Consider the following 20994-nt stretch of genomic DNA (forward strand, 5'->3'; position numbering starts at 1 on the left):
CTGTATCATCATTTCAGAGCTGTGGTTGTCTTCCCAGATAGGTTACATTGGTATTATCGTTTCAAACCCCTGAATCTAGTCTGGAATTAAACCGTTCAATTGGGTCCCCACTCCTGATACTTCTTCACATTTATCTTCTTTGTAGCTGGGTTTACTGATTGTAGGTGTTCAGTTCAGACAACTTTTTAACTGGGCTTCCCACTTTCTTCTTAGAGTTCCTAGAGCTCTTCAGACAGTGAAGATTGAGCCCCATTCGTATTCACCGGATATATTCTCCCCTGTACGAAGATTGTTCCTCAAAGAATGGTAAACAGTATTCTCTATTCTGCGTTGCCATGCTTACCACATAGCCTGGCAGCTCGTCGATTAAGCCCACTTAAGACGCGCCGGAACACAACATACCCATCCCGTTTGAGGGGGCGAGAGAGAATGATAAGCTTCTGGCGGGGGCTTACATGGGATTCAGCTAGATTTCGATTAATTATAGCTTAGAAGGTCAGCTGCATTAATAGAGTGAGTCATCCAATACCAATGGGGTTCGCGGTGGTGGTCGGGAGGGCGGAAAGAGGGAAAGTGAGAATGAGATCACACTGAAGGAGAATGAGACTGTAGCAAAGCACAGGCACTCCGAAGTCATTAAATGGCAATGTGTCAACGGTAGGTGTTGATAATTGGAGTTTAAGCATCTTTGGATTTACTGTGTATTGAAAGGTGGTTTCCTTGGCATGAGTTCAAGTTTGGATTTTGGCCTTTACACTGGCCTTTACACGGTTTCAATTATAGTCAGGAGGGAGTACATGGGAGCCTCTTCTTCAGGGTAGGTATTGACTCTGTCGGAAAATGCAGATGCGGACTTTAAATCTTTCCCTCTCTTCCTTTCCAATTTAAGTCTAGCTCTCAGCTGGAGTTCTACTTTAACTAATGGAATTTCATTCTCCTTTTTTATATTTATTATATTTATTCAGACGGTTGGAAGGAGAGGTGGAGACAGATGAGGGAGGATTCCAGACCTGGAATTTACTGACCCTTCTAGACACTCTATCTTGAGGAAGGACGTTCCGGACCCGGGATCCCTGTCTCTGGAGAAAACGTCTACTCCTGAAATTGGAGTGTTACCACTCCACCAAAACCCATCATTCTATTGGGAGTTTTATTTGTGAAATGAGTGGATTATGATCGATACAGGGATTGATGGGTGTAAATTATTAGCCGCAGGGACGTTGCTGTGAGAGAGTTAGCCTGAGTTCCTTGTCACATTGGCGTGATACTGGACATCGCAGCGACCTCATTTTCAAACAAAGCTAAAAGAACGAGAAACTTTTCAGAAGGGTGGCTTAGAAAAAGGTCACCATGATTGATTTTCAAAGTCAAAAAGATGAAAACGGTATCGTTTTTGTGGATCTTTTCATGTCATATCCATAGCATGCCGTATGTTCAGTACTACCCAACCTCCAACCCAGTTCAAAGATCGAACCGTGTGTATGCTTAATTACATCGTGTATACTGTCAACCATCTATCGTGGTGCTCTTGGCAGACAGTCATGCTATAATGCTAGCCACAAAGAATGAATCTGTAGTACCGATGCATAGGTTAGTCCGACGGGTATTCGTGTTCAGTGATACAGACTATGAACGTTCAAATGTTGATGTCAATGTTCAATAAATGCGTGAGAGTGTGTTAATTAGTGTTTGTATTACCCCCCCCCCCCCCCCCCCCCCAACTCTCACGGATCAAGAACAGGTCGGTCAATGTAGCCTACATAATGGTCGTAAATAACTACTGTAATACAGAACCCTTGCAACATAAAACATGTGACTTTTGAAAAATTCTGATTATGTCAAATATTTCTTATTTTGGGGTGGTGTATACCACATCAAGAGTGTTATTGTTGAGATATCATGGCATCACACTTCTCTCGTTCAATTATAGCTCTTGATTTCATACCTTTTCCATACTTTTTTATAACATATTGAGAGCATGGCATGCCACCTACTCTGTCAATCAACTTAAGAACAACCAATTAGACCTGTCATGGGGTAACAACATGATGCTTCCTTCCTTGCACTTTGTCAGGTAATATTATGATGGTTCATTAGGTGTTAGTAGAGCGTAGCTGGCTGTCTTTATTTTAGGTTAGCTTAAGATCTGACTGCCTTTGATGTGTTTTCTGCCGTCTCCGACACTCTGTCGCTTACTCTGTCGCAACCTTGTGAACACAGCAGAGAGTCTTTTAGAAGTCTGTGGCTTTGCTTCTCTGTTCGCCTCTTGCTTACTTCTTGAGTCACATTACCTCCACTGTGCACGTGTAGCATGTACACCTGACATCAAATGAAGACACCTCTCAGACGTGGGTGTTTTTTTGTTTTGTTGCTTTACTTTATTCCTGGAGACTGTTGTATTTTTTTATTATTATTTAGAGAATAAAAAAAGCGGCAGCTCTGTCAAGAGTTCAAATACTTATTTGGAAATGGGTTTGGCGTGCAACATTGTCAAGATTGGATCGCGTGTCCTCTATCGGGGTCTGTCAGCACTCTAAGCTGCATAAATTACAGCCGCCCTGTGTGGTTTTTGCAGACTGAGTTTTCAAGGTTTCGGTTTTCGCTTGTATGAAAGGAGAAATGGTGCATGTTTGCTTACTTTGTAACATGGTTTTCAATCCTTTATTTCCACAGACAATGTGTACAGAGAATGCCTTTCTAACGGGTCCTGGGCCGTGAAAGGCAACTACACCCAGTGTCAAGAGATTCTCAATGAGGTATGTACTGTATGTAGCATGGCTATTGGTGTACGGAAAGGTAACTGTTTAACTCTGAGAATACTGAGAATTTCTCTGCAATGGATAGTAAAGATATATTCTTCCATTCTTCTTCCAAGGATACAAGCACTGCTGAAAATATATTTACTCTATTTGCAGAGAAATTCTCAGTATCCCTCAAACCGAAACCCGCACGATGGGCTGGATAGGGTCCGACACAGAGCAGCCCCCCTAAAGCATTGTGGGAATTATTTTTTAACAAAGTTTTCATTTTTACAAGCACATCTCAATTTTGCTATGTACATGGCATGTTATAGAAAGGTCCAGACACCTTTTCTGTGATTTCACTTGTTTTTGAGAAACTTACCTCAAACGGCAAATCACTTCCTCACCCTCGTTGTGTAGTATGGCGTCCCTGAAAATACATGAACAAAGGCTCCAAAAACAGCTCTCAATATTGTGACGCGGGTCATTAGATGTTGGACACATGAAATTGTTTCATTACGAACTTTATTGACAACGTTATATTCCCTTTTACTGCGACTCGAGCTATTCCTCTCCATCCAGTCTACACGTAACAGCCAAAATAAAGGAAACACTTGAGTAAATGAGGTGTAAAAAGTATATTGAAAGCAGGTGCTACAATACAGGAAGTTCCAGACTCTTGTGGAATCTATGCCATGATGCATTGAAGCTGTTCTAGCAGCTCTTGGTGGCCTAACGCCCTATTAAGACACTTTATGTATATTTTATTATAATGCCAGTTACGTGTAGTAGCAAGCTACACAGATAATGGAACAGCTGGATAAGTTAAACAGCTCGAGTCGCACAAAAGGGAATATAACGCAGCGGTAATGTTCAGAATGACAGAATTTCATGTGTACAACATCAAAACATCTGCATCACTATACTGGGAGATTTTACTTTTCTAAAAGGACGTATTTGGGTGTTTTGGGAGAGTTTGTTAATGTTTTTTCAGGGGCCCCATACTACACAACGAGGATAAGGAATGTATTTGTTTTTTGGGGTAAGTTTCTCATAAACAAGTGAAATCGCAAAAAAAGGTGTCTGGACCCCTTCTATAACATGTAGATTTGATTGAAAAAAATAAAGCTTCTCCTGTAAGTACCTTGCTCAAGGGCACAACGGCAGTAGCACCTGCGATACTGACGCAAGCAACCCTCCGGTACCAGCTCACATCACACCAGATGTTTTTTCCGTCGGCCCTGGTATTCGAAGCGAGGGGCTACCCTCAGGTTACTGGCCCTCTTCTCTAATCTTGAGGCTACGGCTGCCAATAGAAACAGTCTGTGGTACAACAGAAATCACACCAGCGCCACCACCTGCTCTTCCAGCACACATTCTCTTCAAAACTCCAGGACTGATGATGTGTGCTATAGAGTGGGTGTTCCAAGCTTCATCTCTCCAATTTGCTTTTCGTTGTCAATGAGCATCCTGTTGATGCTGGATGACTAAGCAGTCACAAGTGAATCCCCTACTGAGGCAACTGTACTCCAATTAAATCTTTCGGAGAGGGCCCAGCTCAGCTTAGTCATTCACAGCAGAAGCTACCGGTCATACAGCGTCATGCCTTTACATCTCAGTCCTCAAGGCAACAGGGCGTTTACCTCAACACTTTTCTTCCGTCTTTGGGAGGAGAAGAGAGTGGAAGGGAGTTTGAGCTTAATGTGTAGGCTTATTTGTAGCTTGTATTTAACAAGGCATAAGTGGTTGTTTACATCGACCAGATCATTATGGAGGTGATCTGGTTGGAGGGAAGGAAAGGTAGCGTGCATGGTCTCCCAAGTATATACTGTACAGTAGCTCCAATCACTTGTTACACATACTGTACTGTGAATTTTCCAACGTCAAGCTATTCCAACGCCCATACCATTGATTGTAAACTGGTCAATTAGATGACCTTATTTTAACTCTTGCTGTACATTGTCATTTTTCTCTGAAAGACTTTTTTAACCCCAAATTTGACCAGTGACCCTTTTAGCCCTCCTTTCCGTTCCCTGGAAAACCATCAACCTTCATTTGAACGAGTCTGAAAGCTGCACTATATGAATCACTTACAGGATTATGAATCATGTACTAAACAAATTAGCTCCCTTCCTAAAGCCAATGACACAGATTGATTGTGATGGCCATTGGCAAGCAGGCAGCTGATAGCTAGCAGCATTGTGAACGGGCGAACACGTGAGTCCTCTAAAGCTGTTGAGGACCCCCTTGCTACCGGGCAGACGGTCTGCACACTGCCTGCTCTCCTCTCCCCGCCATCTGTTTCCTGAGGGACATACACATGCAAATGAATACGTCCACTCACACAGGGGAGCGCGCTGTCGCCTCGGACGCCCACTGCTTTGTGGTTTGGCTCATCCAGAGTGGCGCTGCGTTTTCACAAATCAAACCTTGTGGTATAGGGGAAATTAAAAACAGTATGGGACACAATGGCATGGTTATTCAAAGACTGCGGACGGTGGCAAAGCAGTGCTATTTAAACAGTGTCACCTTGCAGACACAAAGGTCCAATGTACTTAATTAAAAGTAGTTCCAGTGACCTTTACTGATATTCAGAAAGTGTGCAATCCTTTAGGGCATAGCTTTTGCTTACAAATCTTTTTAACGTCAAGTAGGAAAAAGGGTTAGCTATATTACTCTTTCTTGGCATTCACTATATCGGACTACAGTGGTTCTTTTGTTGGAGCTGTTTATGCCAGCAATTCACACGTTTTTTTGAGGTATGCAGTAACTGTTGAATTTGAACACTTTTAAGTCTTGGGTTTTAACACCGGTGGCATAAATAGTGGTAGACCAAACTTATATGACTAGGTTTTGTTGAGAAGAAATAAAAGCCATCTGCTGCCTGTGTTGCTAGCATCAGCATTGAATATCACCTTTAGGGAAAGACAGAATGCAGAGGAGCAAAGAAAAATCTAGCCTCATCTTAGAGCAGGAGAGTACAAAAGCAAGTGACATTTTTTTACCAGGAAGGTCTTTGACAATGTACTGTATTTAGCTGTGTCGTGTTGTAAATGATACTTTGCCCTTTCCACCTGTAGAACATTTTAATCCTCTTACAGCATAGTGGGCTACTGACAAGATGAGTATACCACTTCAGTGTGGTTGCAAAACGTTCAATTTGATCTCACGATTTGTTCCGTATACCAGCACAGCAGGAGGGGGCTGAGTAACTGCTTTCTAGGGCATCTTCCTGTCCGCAAAGCTTATAGCTGACGATAAACTATAATCTTCTCATTCCAATCACAAAGCTGCATTCCTTGAAATCCCAGCAACCCTAGAGTTTATTTTGGGTTCGCTCAGTTGGTAATTTTTGTTGAAGGAGGAATTGCTGTTGTCGCTAGAGTGCTTATTTCATTAAAATCATGTCCAGCTGTTGGTTTATGTTCTCAGTTTCTCTGTGGTAAGTCTCCTCCTGCCCAGGCTGGATGTTTTGGGGTTATTTCCTCTTTAGTAGGCAGCCGAGTGAATGCTCCGCTCCTATGACTTTGCAGACTAAATCAGTGAGGAACAGATATGAGCTTTGACCCTGGAATATGTAGCTAGTTCACCCCTTTTACGTTTCCTTTCCCTGGGCTAGGCTCCCTCTAGAAGAGAGCTCATGGGTTACGAGTCATGTTAAGGTTTCTTTTTGTTTTAAAAGAACTTGGCAGAAGCAGAGGTCATATAGCCTTTGCTTTTCATGAGATTACCATGATCATGGACTTGAATTATTTATGTACTGTATCTGTTTATTCACTGCATGCGTTTGTAATAGAAAGAGGAAATTACTGTGAAATGTTTTTCATTCCAGTCCAGTGGCATATGTAGTAAGGATAATGAAGCCATGTCCTACAGACTTGACTACCCCAGTTTAAACGACCAATAGATGATTGCAGACAAACACCGGGAGAGTACATGCGCTTTTTAAAAACGTTTTTTAACACACAACTGTACTGTTTTCATTCGCTATACAGTACATTTCTGTTCTGCTGTACTAAAACACCAGTCCCCATCCCATTCCACTGTGGCACATGTACTCTTAAACAAGAAAAAGCACTTTGTTACGGTAGGAAAAGGTCATTGTCACCAGAGCCCCAGAGGCAGTGGTTATAGAAATAACCATATAGTCTATTTTCCCAGGTCAATCATGGCTGCTTGTCACTCAGTGATATTGCAGTTTCATGGTAGTGTTACCTGTACTGAGCAAGACCCACAGAATTGACCATAAATAAAATGCTTACTGGCCCAATGCTTTTCAGGTGTTGTATATTTGAACTCGGGTTGAAAATAAGGCCCTCGGGGCTTCTGTGGATGGGCCAAAGACAAAAGTATAAAAAATTGCTCAAATGTGAAAGCGAGTGCACGAAGAAACAAGGCAACAGTAAACATATCGTCCATAAATGATGCAGTGCCCCAGTTAGTGACAATTATTACAACAATGAAGTCCTCATGGGATACTTGTTTCTCATGAGGAGATGCATATAGAGTGGGGTCCGAAATGATTGAGACCCTTGATAAAGATGTTCAAGTAGGTATGGGATCTTTTCTGGTCATGGATTCTCATTTCTATGCCAAACCCACCACTGGTGTGCGTGGCCAAAGAGCTCAAAGTTCATGTCTATCATGTTTCAGGTAAGACCCAAATGCAGACTGTTGAAGTAACAATGTTTATTACAGCAACAGGGGCAGGCAAAAGACAGATCAAGGCAGGCAGGGGTCAGTAATCCAGAGTAGAGGCAAAGGTACAACATGGCAGACAGGCTCAGGTCAGGCAGAGGTCGGTTATCCAGAGTAGAGGCAAAGGTACAGGACGGCAGGCAGGCTCAGGGTCAGGTTCAGGCAGGCGGGCTCAGAGTCAGGACAGGCAAGGGTCAAAACCAGGAGGGAGAGAAAAAGAGAGACTGGGGAAAAGCAGGAGCTGAGACAAAAATGCTGGTTGACTTGACAAACGAGACGAACTGGCAACAGACAAACAGAGAACACAGGTATAAATACCCAGAGCATAATGGGGAAGATGGGCGACACCTGGAGGGGGGTGGAGACAGGCACAAGGACAGGTGAAACAGATCAGGGCGTGACAATGTAATCTGGCTAAAGAACCAGTTCCCTTTCAAGTGCCAATGCCGTTTAGCAAACTCAAGGCGTCTGCATTTGTTGGATGACACGAAAATAGAGCTCTTTGGCCATGCACACCAGTGGTGTGAGAATGCATTAGCAGAAAATAACCCCATACCTACTGTAAAATATGGTGGTGGATCATTGATGTAATGGGGCTATGTTTCTTTCACTGATCCTGGGGCCCTTGTTAAGGTCAACGGCATCATGAACTTTACCCAGTACCAGGATATTTTATTAAAAAATCTTGTTGCCTCTGCCAGGAGGCTGAAACTTGGCCACAAGTGATTCTTCCAGCAAGACAATAACCCCAAGCACACGAAATCCACAAAGAAATTGTTAATTGGCCACAAAATCAACGTTTTGCAATGGCCATCTCAGTCTCCGCACTTGAACCCTATTGAAAACCTGTAGTTTGAATTGAAGAGGGCAGTCCATAAGCCAGACGAAGGATATCAAGGCTCTGGAAGGATTATGTATGGAGGAATGGTCTAAGATCCCTCCCAATTGTCACGCCCTGACCACAGTTTGCTTTGTATGTTTCTTTGTTTTGTTTGGTCAGGGTGTGATGTGAGTGGGAATTCTATGTTGTATGTCTAGTTTGTCTGTTTCTATGTGTTTGGCCTGATATGGTTCTCAATCAGAGGCATGTGTCAGTCGTTGTCTCTGATTGGGAGACATATTTAGGTAGCCTGTTTTGTCATTGTGGGTTGTGGGTTGTGGGTGATTGTTCCTGTGTCTGTGTTTTTCCATACGGGACTGTTTCGTTTTCATTCGTTCACTTTGTTGTTTTTGTTTCAGTGTTCTATTTCTTTATTAAAATATGGACACTTACAACGCTGCGTATTGGTCCTCTGATCCTTCCTACTACTCCTCCTCAGAAGAGGAGGAAGACGAGCGTTACACCAATATGTTCTCCAACTCAAACATTTTAGAAAAAGGTTATGTGCTGTTATTCTAGCAAGTTAAGGTATTGAAAACAGGGGTGTCAACAATTTGCAGAAAATCTAATGGGCAAAGCCAATCTAAGCTTGATGCCCTCAATCTCACACAAATTATCTATGAACCTACCAGGTACAACCCCAAATCCGTAAACATGGGCACCCTCATAGATATCATCCGAACTAACTCACCCTCCAAATACACCTCTGCTGTTTTCAATCAAGATCTCAGCGATTACTGCCTCATTGCCTGCATCCGTAATGGGTCTGCGGTCAAACGACCACCTCTCATCACTGTCAAACGCTCCCTAAAACACTTCAGCGAACAGACCTTTCTAATCGACCTGGCCGGGGTATCCTGGAATGACATTGACCTCATCCCGTCAGTAGAGGATGCCTGGTTATTCTTTAAAAGTGCCTTCCTCACCATCTTAAATAAGTGTGCTCCATTCAAAAAATTTAGAACCAGGAACAGATATAACCCTTGGTTCACTCCAGACCTGTCTGCCCTTGACCAGCACAAAAACATCCTGTGGCATTCTGCATTAGCATCGAATAGCCCCCGTGATATGCAACCTTTCAGGGAAATTAGGAAGCAATATACACAGGCAGTTAGGAAAGCTAAGGCTAGCTTTTTAAACAGAAATTTGCATCCTGTAGTACAATCTCAAAAAAGTTCTGAGACACTGTAAAGTCCATGGAGAATAAGAGCACCTCCTCCAAGCTGCCCACTGCACTGAGGCTAGGAAACACCGTCACTACTGATAAATCCACAATAATTGAGAATTTCAATAAGCATTTTTCTATGGCTGGCCATGCTTTCCACTTGGCTACCCCTACCCCAGTCAACAGCCCTGCGCTCCCCACAGCAACTTGCCCAAACCTACCCCACTTCTCCTTCACCCAAATCCAGATAGCTGATGTTCTGAAAGAGCTGCAAAATCTGGACCCCTACAAATCAGCCGGGCTAGATAATCTGGACCCTCTCTTTCTAAAATTATCAGCCGAAATTGTTGCAACCCCTAATACTAGTCTGTTCAACCTCTCTTTCGTATTGTCTAAAATTCCCATAGATTGGAAAGCTGCCGCGGTCATGGTGATGGTGATTCTTTGATCCACCTCTACGCAGACGACACCATTCTGTATACCTCTGGCCCTTCTTTGGACACTGTGTTAACTAACCTCCAGATGTGCTTCAATGCCATACAACTCTCCTTCCGTGGCCTCCTACTGCTCTTAAATGCAAGTAAAACTAAATGCATGCTCTTCAACCAATCGCTGCCTGCACCTGCCCGCCCGTCCAGCATCACTACTCTGAACGGTTCTGACTTAGAATACGTGGACAACTACAAATACCTAGGTGTCTGGTTAGACTGTAAACTCTCCTTCCAGACTCACATTAAACATCTCCAATCCAAAATTAAATCTAGAATCGGCTTCCAATTTCGCAACAAAGCATCCTTCACTCATGCTGCCAAACATAACCTCGTAAAACTGACTATCCTACCGATCCTTGACTTCGGCGATGTCATTTACAAAATAGCCTCCAAATCTCTACTCAACAAATTGGATGCAGTCTATCACAGTGCCATCCGTTTTGTCACCAAAGCCCCATAGACTACCCACCACTGCGACCTGTATGCTCTCGTTGGCTGGCCCTCGCTTCATACTCGTCGCCAAACCCACCTACAAGTCTCTGTTAGGTAAAGCCCCGCCTTATCTCAGCTCACTGGTCACCATAGCAGCACCCACCCGTAGCACGCGCTCCAGCAGGTATATCTCACTGGTCACCCCCAAAGCCAATTCTTCCTTTGGCCGCCTCTCCTTCCAGTTCTCTGCTGCCAATGACTGGAACGAACTGCATAAATCTCTGAAGCTGGAGATCTTCCCTCCCTCAGTAGCTTTAAGCACCAGCTGTCAGAGCAGCTCACAGATCACTGCACCTGTACATAGCTCATCTGTAAATAGCCCATCCAATCTACCTCATCCCCATACTGTATTTATGTATTTATTTATCTTGCTCCTTTGCACCCCAGTATCTCAACTTGCAAATTCATACTCTGCACATCCTACCATTCCAGTGTTTAACTGCTATATTGTAATTGCTTTGCCACCTTGGCCTATTTATTGCCCTACCTCTCTTATCCTACCTCATTTGCACATGCTGTAAATAGATTTTTCTACTGTATTATTGACTGTATGTTTGTTTATTCCATGCGTAACTCTGTGTTGTTGTGTGTGTCGAACTGCGCTGCTTTATCATGGCCATGTCGCAGTTAAAGGTGACATTAAATAAATAAATAGGTCCTTAAGGGAAGCACGTTTCTCATCAGGGGCTGCATATATGTACAACATTTCATGCATGTAGCTGAAACGGGACCAGAGATCTGCTTGTTCAAAGTTTTCAGTTGATTACTATAACGCCCCCCTTTGGGGCCAATCAGTGTAGTTATGTACATTTCGGATCACCATTCCCATCGAAAAATACATCATTCACCAGTGGTGTCTGCGATATCGACTGTGGCAAATGTACGGAGACAGATCCATAGTCCCATAACCCCCCTATTTCCTCATGGGGACAAGAACTGGCTCAGGCAAGTTATCTTGTCGAATTACATATTGCCTGCGTTGTGTGTTAGGGGGATGCTGCTGGATGCGGCTGCCAGGAAAGAGAAAGAGATGCCTCAGGACATAGTACTATCACCATGTCTCATTCTGCTGAGGCAGACGAATGAGCAATGAGGGACTCGTTTCCGAGTAAAAAAAGATATCCCTATGTCTGCCCTACATCCCAGAGTTCCTGTTTTATACAGAATACAAGGTATTCGCTGGTTCATTTGTGAATGACAAAGCTATCTCCCCCCAGTTAAAGCACAGCACAGCGAGAGAGAGACACGGGCACAGATAGCAGACAGGAGAGTGTACTGTAGATTAAGCAGTGTCGTAGCCTGAGCTATAACAGACTCCCCCACCTGCGAGATCAAAATAGCCCTGCAAGAAACAGCTGCTGGGATGAATTGAAAAATTTTCACAAAGGGTAGTGGGGAAGACAGTTGGGCACAGAGCGAATTAAACTGTATGTGTAACTGCTACCTCTGTATCAGAGCACTGTCTTAGAACTAAAAGATTAAAGGTGAGGAGAGGTTGCACATACTGCACTGCGGATTGTTAGCCTGCCCCACTAGAATTAGAGGGAAACTGCATGGATGTGTTTAAGTTTTTTCTCGAACCCACTTGTTTCTCGAACCCACTTTCAAGGTGCTGGAATCTCCCCTTGCAGATTTCAAATGTATCAGTAAAATCTCAGCTCTACAGTGAGACGCTCTCTGTGATACTCTCTTGTGTACCAATGGCACAAATGTTTTCTATAATCACAGATCTTAGTCATCATCAGGAGTCATTATACAGACGTGGTCATTCTCCTCTTCGTCAGTCATATAAATATCAAACTGAAATACTAGTTGATCTGAACCAGCTCTGCGCCCCTATAGGTTAAGCAGAAGGAGAGGCAGGGGAGTCAGGAGGAATGAGATGAGGGCCCAGCCATCTCTACTGTTCACTGGGCTGGTGATGCAGCCTGCTCCCGCTGTTGGCTCTGCATGGCATACTGCTCCTCCATTCTCCCTGTCCTTTTTTATTGGCTCAGAGAGCTTTCACTGGCCTCCTTTAAGAGGGCAGGAGGAAATTGGTGACAGATTTGGCCGGCGGGAAGGCTGGCCTCTAAGAGTGGGAGGCGGCTGGGCACCGCCATCAAAAAGCATGTGATGTGTGTGTGTGTGTGTGTGAAGCCTCCGCCTACCGTCCCCCTCCGCGGACCAGCTTTACTTGACAAAACATATGTGCCTTGTTCTTATCTATCAGGTTTCAGGGAGGTCAGACACACAACACAAGGCTCAAGCCTCCGATGTTTCAATAAACATTAACTATTGGACAAATACACAAACAACCTGTCCTTACACACTGGCACATACACAATACACATGCATGTCCTGCTAATGTGTGTAGATGGGTGGGTGGGTGATTGGGTGGATAGATGGATAGATAGACACAAGCCTGTGTGCTCCATCGTATGCTAGGACTATCCGTTCTGTCCCTATTGCCTAATTAAAGAGATAGAGGCCAGGGAGGACATCCACAGAAGCACTTTGGATCCCTCACTGACATCTGTTTCCCTCAGACCCAACAAGAATATGAATATTTCTAAGAAACTGTAGCCAGTAGGAGAGATAGGATCAGCGTTACCATGAGTGAGACCCTATGTAAAGTGATCCTTATGAACCTCATAGTTGTTTTTACTATGGGTTGGTATGGTGGGATGAGTGTGGTCCTGTTGAGTTACGGCTTGCCTTCAATGTGTTCGTTTGGAGGCTTATTTGAATGCTGGTACTGCTCAGCCAGGAAAGAGAAAGACATGACCGCAGTGCTGAGTACTATCACCACGTGAGAGACCATGTCCAGAGACCACCTTTGCTTGCTTTCCACCATTGACCACTTGCGTCCGATGACTACTCAAGCGATGAACTTTCTCTTGACCTTCCATCTCATGAATGACGTGGTTGTTTTCTAAATGGATTGTCTTTTTTGTGTTGCTTTAATAAAGCACTTGGAGATGTTGTATGTAATGAATAGCACTATAAAAGTTGTTTCGTTTGTGAATGACAAAGCTAGTTCCACCCAGTTAAAGCACAGCACAGCGAGAGAGACAGAGACAAAGGCAGAGATAGCAGACAAGAGAGAATAGATTAAGAGTCTCTAGGAGAGTCTTGGCAGTGTTTTCGCCTGAGGTAAAACAGACTCCCCCATTTGCGAGATCAAGATAGCCCTGCTAGAAAACGTTGCTAGGGTGTATTGCATTTTTTGGGGCATGAGTTGGTGGGATTAGTGTGCATGTGTGTGCATGTTTGTGCATGCTTGTGCATGCTTGAGTATGTGTACAGCGTGTTCGAAATGTTTTCAGACCCCTTTACTTTTTCCACATTTTGTTAGGTCTTATTCTAAAATGGATTTTTTTTTAAATTCCCCCTCATCAATCTACACACAATAACCCATAATGACATCACAATACCCCATAATGACAAGGCAAAAACAGGGTATTCAGACCCTTTACTCAGTACTTTGTTGAAGCGCCTTTGGCAGCGATTACAGCCTCAAGTCTTCTTGCGTATGACAATACAAGCTTGGCCCACCTGTATTTAGGGGAATTTCTCCCATTCTTCTCTGAAGATCCTCTCAAGCTCTGTCAGGTTGGATGGGGAGCGTCGCTGCACAGCTATTTTTAGGTCTCTCCAGAGATGTTCGATCGGGTTCAAGTCCGGGCCACTCAAGGACATTCAGAGACTTGTCCCGAAGTCACTCCTGCATTGTCTTGGCTGTGTGCTTAGGGTCATTGTCCTATTGGAAGGTGAACCTTCACCCCAGTCTGAGGTCATGAGCACTCTGGAGCAGGTTTTCATCAAGGATCTCTCTGTACTTTGCTCCGTTCATCTTTCCCTTGATCCTGACTAGTCTCCCGGTCCCTGCTGCTGAAAAACATCCCCACAGCATGATGCTGCCACCACCATGCTTCACCGAAGGGACGGTGCCAGGTTTCCTCCTTGGCATTCAAGCCAAAGGGTTCAATCTTGGTTTCATCTTGGACCAGATAATCTTGTTTTCCATGGTCTGAGTCCTTTAGGTGCCTTTTGGCTAACTCCAAGTGGGCGGTCATGTGCCTTTTACTGAGGAGTGGCTTCCGTCTGGCCACTCTACCATAAAGGCCTGATTGGTGGAGTGCTGCAGAGATGGTTGCCCTTCTGGAAGGTTCTCACATCTCCACAGAGGAACTCTGGAGCTCTGTCAGAGTGACCATCGGGTTCTTAGTCACCTCCCTGACCAAGTCCCTTCTCCCCCGATTGCTCAGTTTGGCCTGGCGGCCAGTTCTAGTGAGAGTCTTGGTGGTTCCAAACTTCTTCCATTTAACAATGATGGAGGCGACTGTGTTCTTGGGGACCTTCAATGCTGCAGAAATGTTTTGGTACCCTTCCCCAGATCTGTGCCTCGACGCAATCCTGTCTCAGAGCTCTACGGATAATTCTTTCGACCTCATGGCTTGGTTTTTGCTCTGACATGCGCTGTTGTCACGTATACTCCCTCTCCAGCCTCTAGGTCATCCCGCACACCTGTCACCATCGTCTCGCGCACCTGCGCCTCATGACACTCACTTGGACTCCATCACCTCCTTGATTATCTTCCCTATATCTGTCACTCCCCCTGGTTCTTTCCTCAGGTGTTATTGACTCTGTTTTGATGTCGGTGCGTTGTTTGTGTTTCGTGTTCATTGTTTGTTTTATTTATTAAAACACTCACTCCCTGGACTTGCTTCCCGACTCTCAGAGCACTCGTTGCAGAATAACACCTCACCTAAGGGAAGCATCAGGGAGTGTTTTTTTAATAAATGTTTTGTGTCAGGGTAATGACGTCGGGTCTGGGAACTGCTTCAGGCTCTCATGCCTCAGCCAGCTCGTCTGGCTTTCATGCCTTTGCCGGATCGCCAGGCTCCCCAGCCTCAGCCGGCACGTCGGGCTTTCATGCCTTAGCCGGATCGCCAAGCTCCCCTGCTTCCACCGGATCGCCAGGCCCCCCTGCCTCAACCAATCTCTCAGGTTCCCGCGCCCCAGCTGACTCGACAGGTTCTCGCACATCAGCAGGGGTGACCGGTCCGCTCCTGATCCCCGGGTTTGTCCCCTTTGTCGGCATCCTGCAGCTGGAGCCATGCGTCAGGGGGGGCGTACTGTGACGTATACTCCCTCTCCAGCCTCTAGGTCATCAGGCTGCTGATTATCCTGTCACCATCGTCAAGCGCACCTGCGGCTCATGACACTCACCTGGACTCCATCACCTCCTTGATTATCTTCCCTATATCTGTCACTCCACTTGGTGTTTTCCTCAGGTTTTATTGACTCTGTTTTCATGTCGGTGCATTGTTTGTGTTTCGTGTTTCTTCTATTTACTAAAACACTCACTAACTGAACTTGCTTCCCGGCTCTCAGCGCACTCGTTACAACTGTCAACTGTGGAACCTTATATAGACAGGTGTGTGCATTTCCAAATCATGTCGAAACAGTTGAATTTACTACAGGTGGAATCCAATCATTTTGTAGAAACATCTCAAGGATCATCAATGGAAACAGAATGCACCTGAGCTCAATTTCGAGTCGCATAGCAAAGAGTCTGAATACTTATGTAAATAAGGTATTTCTGTTTTTTATTTTAAATAAATTTGCCCAAAATTCTAAACCTGTTTTCACTTTGTCATTATGGGGTATTGTGTGTAGATTGATGACGGAAAACTTTTATTCAATCTAAGACTGTAACATAACAGAATGTGGTAAAAGGTGTGACATGAGGTGCCTACAGATTTTTTCATTTTTTCCCATCTGACTCATCAAGGCGTACGTTTGTAATCTGCCAGTGATAATCTATCAAAGTCACAGATTAGATTGGGGGATTACAGAGGAGATAATCCCATCAGGATGATCCGGATGGATAAAGATTCACATTTGTATCTGGGGGGGGGGGGGGGGGGGGGAATTTGGTTTTTGTTTCTTTGTCTGTTAGTAGATCTTCGAGGGGAGAAAAACAGAGACAGGGAGATAATGGGAAGAGGAACATGTTAAAAGAGACAAAACTAGAAGGTGCGCTCTGTGATGAAGTAATGATAACATGTACAGAACAACATGTCCAGAAAGAAGACAGGGAGGAACTGTAGAGAAGGAGGACATAAGACAGTTGCCCCAGAGGTGTTAACTGTACGGGAATGTGGTCGAATCTGAAACTCACATAGGTAACCACAATTTGTACCACAATAAAGCTTCAAAATCAAAAGACAAGTCTGTTATCAAGAACACACTGCAGGCAGTGTGTACTTCGTACAGAGCAGCAACTGCTGTGGAAGGCTTGGATAACAATACTCAAGTATATTCAGTTTCACACTTAATTTCACATCCCTTGAAGGAACACAAAAGTCTTCTGTTAAATTGGGGTGTGCTAAGTAGAACATTTAAACGCCGTAAAGTAAAGATGTGATTTCAAGTACCAATGACATATCATTTCCCTGTTTGATGTCAATGAAAATGTCTAAATGACCAGTATGTGATATTTGATATTGCTCATTGCTCATTGATATTAATGACAACAGTGATCATCTTGTCCCTTATAAAATGCCATCTGGTTGGGTTATATGGGTCTTTTTAACAGATGATGGGAACTCATATAATCCAGTGTCAACTCAAACCTCTGCACTTTGACTCTGTCTATCTATTCAATACCAGACTGTTCTAACAATACATACAGACATATTAAACCATTTTTATAGATGAAATTCAATTATGTTACCTTTATAGATCCGTTACATAGTCTGCTGTACATGATGCCCTCATGAGCTTAGGCTGTAATGCATGAACTATTGAAATGTGTAAAGACCACAATCAAATATAATTGTATTTGTCACATGCGCCGAGTACAACAGGTGTAGACTTTACCGTGAAAAGCTTACTTACTTTACCAATGCAGATATTAAAAGTGAGAAACATTTCCTAAATAACAAAGGAAATATTAACACAATAAAATAATTATAACAAGTCTATATACAAGGAGTACAGGTACCGAGTCAGGGGTACGTGCAGGGTACGAGGTAGTTCAGGTATTTTTTTATATGTACATGTAGGTAGGGGTAAAAGTGACTAGGCAATCGGGATAGATAATAAACAGAGTAGTGTGTGTGTGTGTATGTGTGTGTGTTGGAATGTCAGCGTAGTATGTGTGGGTAGAGTACAGTGAGTGTGCAGAGAGCCAGTGCAAAAAAAAGGGGCTCAATGCAAATAGTCTGGATAGCCATTTGATTAACTGTTCAGTAGTCTTATGGCTTGGGGGTAAAGTTGTTCAGGAGCCTTTTGGTCCCAGACTTGGCGCTCCGGTACCACTTCCCGTGCGGTAGCAGAGAGAACCATTTATGACTTGGGAAGCTGGAGTCTTAGAACATTTTTAGTGCCTTCCTCTGACACGGCCTTGTATAGAGGACCTGGATGGCAAGGAGCTCGGCCCCATGATGTACTGGGCCGTACGCACTACCCTCTGTAGCGCCTTATAGTCAAATGCCAAGCAATTGCCATAATACGATTTATAGATGATACGTTTTGCACTGCTTTTAACAGTAGGCAATAGCAATATGAAAGTGCACGATATCTCTCATGAAGTTATTAGCTATCTTTTAACTTTGACAATGATGTACACCGCCAAGTATAGAATTGTGTGTCCATACTATTGTTTGCGTATTACTGTCGTTTTTTGTGTATTATCTGGCTTTTTTTTTCTCCTTTCTGCAGAAAAAGAGCAAGCTGCACTACCACATAGCGGTGATCATAAACTACATGGGACATTGTATCTCTCTGGCAGCCCTGTTGGTGGCCTTCATCCTCTTCATGAGGCTGAGGTGAGTGACACTGTCCTCCTTCTATCATTCCTCCATCATTCCAACACGTCATATAACAGAAACAGATAGCAACACGACACCCGCCTGTTACGTTCCTTCACGTTCCTTCACCATGTCAACACATCCACACAACCCCATTGTAACGGCTTTCTTCCTGGGATGAAGGAGAGGACCAAAATGCAGCGCAGTTAGTGTTCAACATGTTTAATTTAACGAACTGTGAACACTTACAACAATACAAAACAACAAACGTGAAAACCGAGACAGTCCTATCTGGTGCAGAACACGAACACAGAGACAGGAAACAACCACCCACAATCCCCAACACAAAACAAGCCACCTATATATGATTCTCAATCAGGGACAACGATTGACAGCTGTCTCTGATTGAGAACCATATTAGGCTGAACACAGAAACAGACAAACTAGACACACAACATAGAATGCCCACCCCAACTCACGCCCTGACCATACTAAACAAATACAAAAACAAGGGAAAACAGGTCAGGAACGTGACACCCATAGCCTTGGTGATGGCTAAGTGTTTCATACTCAATCCAATACAACATGAAACAGTACAGTACAAAACCGAGAACAAAATACCATAAATCCATAGTTCATAATACTCTATAATAATCCTGCCAAGATTCATGTAATTTCATGGCTCAGTTGACAGGATCCACATTCTTGTGGTCGATACTTGTCACTCGCCGGGGGGAATATGTCGTTATGTATACCACCAGCCCGGCCCTCAACCCTGCAGACAGCGCATGCTCTGTCATGACCCGTCGATGTCTAAATTGAATGAGGTGGTGAATTATAATGCAGTGCTGATTTGACCTAGGTGTAATGCAGCCCTGTTCGGTTCTGTCCTGTATGTGTTCAGCATATTAGTGAAGTGTGTTCTGCTGGAGTGGCGTGTATTATTCAAATACATTCACACACACACAGGCACGCACACACGGAAACACACACACTGACACCGACAAATCCACTCTGAGACTCGAACCAGTGTTCACAAAAACCACAATCTTGTTTTGCGAGAGGAGAGTGGTTGTGTTTCATTCTGGACTCCCAGGGCTCACCCGCTGGGCAAAAACTGGTTGAGTCAACGTTGTTTCCACGTCATTTCAAAAACCAAAAATGTGATGACGTTGAATCACCGTGGGGGGGGGGGGGGATCAACGTGGGGGGGAGTAATTAACGTGGGGGAGGGGGAGTAATCAACGTGGGGGGGGGAGTAATCAGCGTAAGGGAATTTTGTATTTTTTTCAGCAATCTTTTAACCTCAATCCAATGACACGGTGACTTTTACATTTTATTTCACATTGAATTCACGTCAGTTGACAACTCGACCAAAATGTAAGCCAAAACTAGATGCTGAAATTACATCTGTTTGGGAAGGTGTAGACCAGTTAGGGCATTGTGTGGTGGTGAAAGCAGTAATACGTGACAAACAGCATGTCACTAACAACCCAACATGTCAGTCAGCCAAAAAACCGCCCGTCTGTGTTTTCTCAAAGGCCGCACCGACACAGATTATCTGGACTCTGAGATTAAACATATAGTGTAAGAGATTGTTTAGAACAGATTATCCCAGATTAAGATACTGTCTCACTGCTTCCGTATCTCCAATCAGGAAGTCTCATTTGAGTTGAGACAACAGAGGAGTATTTTTTAGGCTCAATCTGGTTTAAATAGTCACATCTTCAACATCAGTGTCCTGTTTATTAACCTCTTAACCTCTCAGCTAATATAGCTGTGATTGGTCGTACTGTATGTATATGTATGTAGAAAATAGAGGAGAGGCTAAAGTCGTGTAAAGTAGCAGGCAGGCCGGCTACTGTTTACTTCCTTAACTGAAATGAAACAGCTAGCGGGAACAGATGTCTGGGATGGACACACACACACATCCTGAGACTTCATTACTCCCTCTCCACACATGGGCTGAACTCGCTGAAATCAGGGCCTGTTTTATATTTTCATTTTATCAGGCTGTGACAAAGCTGTCCTTTTTAATGTTTCATACACACAAAAAATACATTTTTGTCTCTAAATCCCCCCTAGCTACTTCATGGGTATGGACCTCTCACAGGAGAATGGTAGCTGTGTGAGTCATACATTGTAAGTACTGTAACGACAGAAGAAAAGTCCCTGAAAGGAGTATTTTCTCATTCACATGCCTCGCTTTGATAGATTATAGGTCTTCAATGTCTTTTGGCGTAAAATCGAAAGGCAAAAGGAGCGTTTTTTTTTTTTACACCCATAAAACAGTTATTTTTATATATCATTTTATATCCTCTCTAATCTGCTCTTCAGGACTGATTACAAAATCGATAATACAATTTGAAGGATTATCAGATTACGGAGATGAATCAAAATAGCTTCACTGCCTGAGTGCATTGTACAGTTAAAAGACAATGCACATCATTGTCACTCATGAGTGTATAAACTCGTCTTTGATCATGTAAACCTTTGCTGTGCAGTTTAAGTGCCTTCAATCCATGCAGATTGTTTGGGTAGCTCGGCCAAGGAAACCACATTTTAAGAGGTTTTGTGTCTGCACATAAGCTTCGATAACCCTTTGTTTGGATAGTCCTAAACCTTCTATTCAAACCCAGTGAAGACCCCAGGCCTGGTTTAGTGTGCGGACAAGTTTAGATTGAATGACTTGAGGTTATTTCCAGACAGGGAACACAACGGTAAG

At 43.8% G+C, this 20994-nt stretch overlaps 1 protein-coding gene across 1 annotated transcript in view; it reads left to right on the forward strand.

Moving 5' to 3' along the window:
• LOC120033943 (corticotropin-releasing factor receptor 1-like) overlaps positions 1-20994 on the forward strand; it is a 112603-nt gene that overhangs the window by 46723 nt on the left and 44886 nt on the right. The window contains exons 5-6 of the mRNA XM_038980347.1: positions 2674-2756; positions 18181-18287. Coding sequence (XP_038836275.1) covers positions 2674-2756; positions 18181-18287 — 190 coding nt within the window. The remainder of the gene's footprint in view (positions 1-2673; positions 2757-18180; positions 18288-20994) is intronic.

This window comes from Salvelinus namaycush, chromosome 41 (genome assembly GCF_016432855.1).
Source record: "Salvelinus namaycush isolate Seneca chromosome 41, SaNama_1.0, whole genome shotgun sequence".
NCBI lineage: Eukaryota > Metazoa > Chordata > Actinopteri > Salmoniformes > Salmonidae > Salvelinus > Salvelinus namaycush.